At 45.2% G+C, this 3,520-nt stretch overlaps 1 protein-coding gene across 1 annotated transcript in view; it reads right to left on the bottom strand.

Annotated features, from left to right (window-relative positions):
* Positions 1 to 6: 6 nt before the first annotated feature.
* Positions 7 to 3,520, bottom strand: part of hs3st3l (heparan sulfate (glucosamine) 3-O-sulfotransferase 3-like) — a 13,507-nt gene continuing 9,993 nt past the window's right edge. Inside the window, exons 2-3 of the mRNA XM_023404104.1 lie at positions 1,336 to 1,565; positions 7 to 913 (exon numbers count right to left, since the gene is read on the bottom strand). Of these exons, the coding sequence (XP_023259872.1) occupies positions 525 to 913; positions 1,336 to 1,565 (619 nt within the window). The 3' untranslated portion in view covers positions 7 to 524. The remainder of the gene's footprint in view (positions 914 to 1,335; positions 1,566 to 3,520) is intronic.

Below are 3,520 nucleotides of genomic sequence, written 5' to 3'. Positions count from 1 at the left end.
TCACCCTTTTTTCGGGAACAATACTTGATACTAACGATGTGTGCACTGATTGCCTTTAAATTATTAACCGGTGAGAGTGAAAAACAAACAGGTAGAAAAAGAAAGTTCTGGAAACACAGGAGTGTGAAAATGCATCATCCTACCAACTACAGGATTGAACCGCAGACCAGAGACACTACGAGTTACACTGTGCATTTCACCGATCGACTTTATACAGCGGTAACCAATAGCAACCACAGTCTTAAGATGGGTGCCTTATTGGACCACCTGGAGAGACGACGCCCTCGTTACAAACCACAAACCGTCGGTGCAGTCGCCTCCTTTACTGAACATCTATGATAATAAAACTGACACGTGAACAAGATAATTGATTGGTGGAGGTGAAGTATTGACACTGGGTTGTTTTCATCGAGTCTCTGAGATGCAGCTCTGCAGGTCCGAGGCAGATCAGCTGCTCTGGACCTGTTGTTCTCCGAGTCTTTGCATCAGTGTCAGTCGGATGGAAGATGCTACACGAGGCAGGGTCACTGCCAGCCGAAGTCCTGACCCACCATCTGATAGAAGCGCTGGTTGTGAGGCTTGTAGAAATCCCTCAGTCTCTGCATCACCTCCGGGTCGATGGAGGCGTGCGTCCTCCCCTTCGTCTTCCCCAGGCAGTGAGGTTTACTGCTGCCCTCCGGCTTCTTCAGGCAGGGGAAGCCTTTCGTTTTGTTGAAGTAGAAGTGTTTGTCCGTGACGATCCTCTGGAGACCCAGGAAATCCTGGACTCTGCCCAGTTCTCCGGCCGGGTCGGAGATGAGCCTCTCGCCGCTGACCAGGTGGATCTGAGTCCTGGGGAACCAGGTGAGCCAGCGCTCCAGGTGCTGGGCGTACAGGCCGATCCACAGTGGGCTCCACAGAGAGTCGATCTGACCTGGAGACAGGAAGACAGGAACCAGGAAACCATCACTGCTATTGTCACTGTGATCTCAGACCCTCATCCATCTTTTACATTAAAACTGTTATCGGTCCAGTCCGGACGCCTGACCCTGACTCCTGTTGTTTTTATTATTCTTTGTCTCCCTATGAATTGTGGGACAATCACGCCACAGTTTGTGGGCTGTAAACACAAAACATGATGTTACAGCCGAGTCAGTCAGTTATCTGTTGGTCTACAACCTGAGACTCATTTATTGGCAGCATTAAAAATAAACTGAATTCACCAGCTGCAGCTCCTGTTTGTGTAACAGGGAGAAATAACCACGAAAGTGACGTTTCCTCAGAAAGCGGTTTTTATCTGAACCCGGGAAAAGACGATTTTCCCTCAAACACCTTGACCCCAGAGTCACGTCGTACCTGTGCTGTGGTTCTTGAAGACGAGGCTCTCGAATGGGGGGATGTTGGGGGTCTTGGAGATGATCTGTGTGTAGTCCGATATGGCTCGGGTCACGGGGTCACGGACGACCACGATCAGCTTCACGTCCTGCGACATGGAGTGGACCCGTTCCGGCGTTTCCACGGTAACAAAGTAACGAGGCGTCTTCTCCATAACGATCTGACCGTCCAGGGCTTTGGGCATCATACTCCTAGAATTGTAGGAAAAACACTCACGTCAGTAAACACATTACTGGCTGGTTACTGTCCGCCGCTACAGATGACATCATATACATTTTCAATAGTATGATGCTGATATGATGCAGGCAGCATTAAACTGTGATGTAACAGGCAGATTATAAGAGGACGAGTAAAAACAATCACATTTCTACATCTGTTTGACATTTATCATTAATGTAATCTGTACAAACAGAACCGCTGAACTTTATTTTATGATCAGGAACTTTATTTTTATTAAGGACCTAGTGAAGAAGCTAAATAACAAAGTGGAATATAGAGAAATTAATTATTTACCTAAATAAAAAAAATACACTCATCACGTTGCTTTTTAACGAGTGTTTGAGAAGAAGATTGAAACTACTCTCTATCTGTCTGGGAAATATAAAGTTGGAGCCGGGAGAGGGTTAGCTTAGCTTAGCATAGATTCAGAAAACAAATACATATACAACATTGTTTTTATTAAGTGACCTTCAGAAGTGCAGCTAGACCAATGTCTTTACCTTAGGACAGAGCCAGGCCAGTTGTTTACCTCTGCTTCCAATCTTTATGCTAAGCTAGGCTAGTTGTATACCCCTGCTTGCAGTCTTTATGCTAAACTAGGCTGGTTGTTTACCCTTGCTTCCAGTTTCTATGCTAAGCTAGGCTAGTTGTTTACCCCTGCATCCAATCTTTATGCTAAGCTAGGCTAGTTGTGTACCCTTGCTTCCAGTCTTTATGCTAAGCTAGGCTAGTTGTATACCCCTGCTTGTAGTCTTTATGCTAAGCTAGGCTGGTTGTTTACCCTTGCTTCCAGTCTCTATGCTAAGCTAGGCTAGTTGTTTACCCCTGCTTCCAATCTTTATGCTAAGCTAGGCTAGTTGTTTCCCCCTGCTTCCAGTTTTTGTGCTAAGCTAGACTAGCTGTTTACCCCTGCCTCTAGTCTCTATGCTAAGCTAACTGTTTCATGGCTTTTGTCTGTATTCAAACTAAGTGGTATCGATCATAAAAGTATTTGAATGAAATTATTGTTTGTATTTGAATGTATTTGAAATTAAATGTTAAATCATTAGCTATTAGCTTAGCTTCAAAACTTTGCAACTGACTAAAGGGGAATTCAGAGGGAAATTAAGAATTTAATGACACAGGTATTTGCTATACACACACACACACACACACACACACACACACACACTCTCAGGTTACTTTGACACACACCACTCTGAGAGTCTGATCAGTGAGTGTTCATGCAGTCGACCTCCAGTGACAGGTGACAGTCAGGTGACAGTCAGGTGACAGACAGTCAGGTGACAGCAGCGCTACATAAACACAGGAGCGTTTCCTTGAAAGCGTCTCGTTCTGGTCACCTCCACCTCCGCAGCAGAAGCTCAGCAGATGGGACTCGTTTAGAGATAAATGACTCAGGAGGCCCCACAGGACCATCTGGAGACTCGGGGACATCTGCCAACACACCTGCCACACACCTGACTGACTGACTGCACACACACACAGCCTCAGCAGCAGGGAGCCTCAGCTCTGAATCAGCATCTCATCTTGTTTAAATGGAGCTTAGAGACCCGGAGCAGAAACCTGTATATAATCAACTTTAAATCATGAACAGTATATTTCTGAATACAGGCTGCACAGGCTGGAGATAATCCTCTACATCGCTTTCACATTGTAAACAGTCATTTGATCCATTAGTAACATGAAGTTATAAAAAATGAGAAAATTCGTTTTTACTTTTTCAGTTTGTTCTTGTCTCATCAGGAGAAAACTGAGCGAGCTCCGAGGTGACCTTGTTTTTATGTCGTCTCCCGTTTTACGGACGTGTGACAAAACAGAGTCGATAAAAATGTTCCGGAGGATTTTCTAACTGAGATGTTAATCAAAGAAGGACAGAGAGAGGAGAGATGAGGAGAGAGGAGGAGAGAGGAGGAGAGAGAGGAGG

Source organism: Seriola lalandi, unplaced genomic scaffold, assembly GCF_002814215.2.
Source record: "Seriola lalandi dorsalis isolate HSWRI2012SDOR001 ecotype SW California unplaced genomic scaffold, Sedor1 jcf7180002054221, whole genome shotgun sequence".
Taxonomy (NCBI): domain Eukaryota; kingdom Metazoa; phylum Chordata; class Actinopteri; order Carangiformes; family Carangidae; genus Seriola; species Seriola lalandi.
Note: the sequence above shows the minus strand (reverse complement) of the source record. Positions and strands in the feature narration are given on the sequence as shown.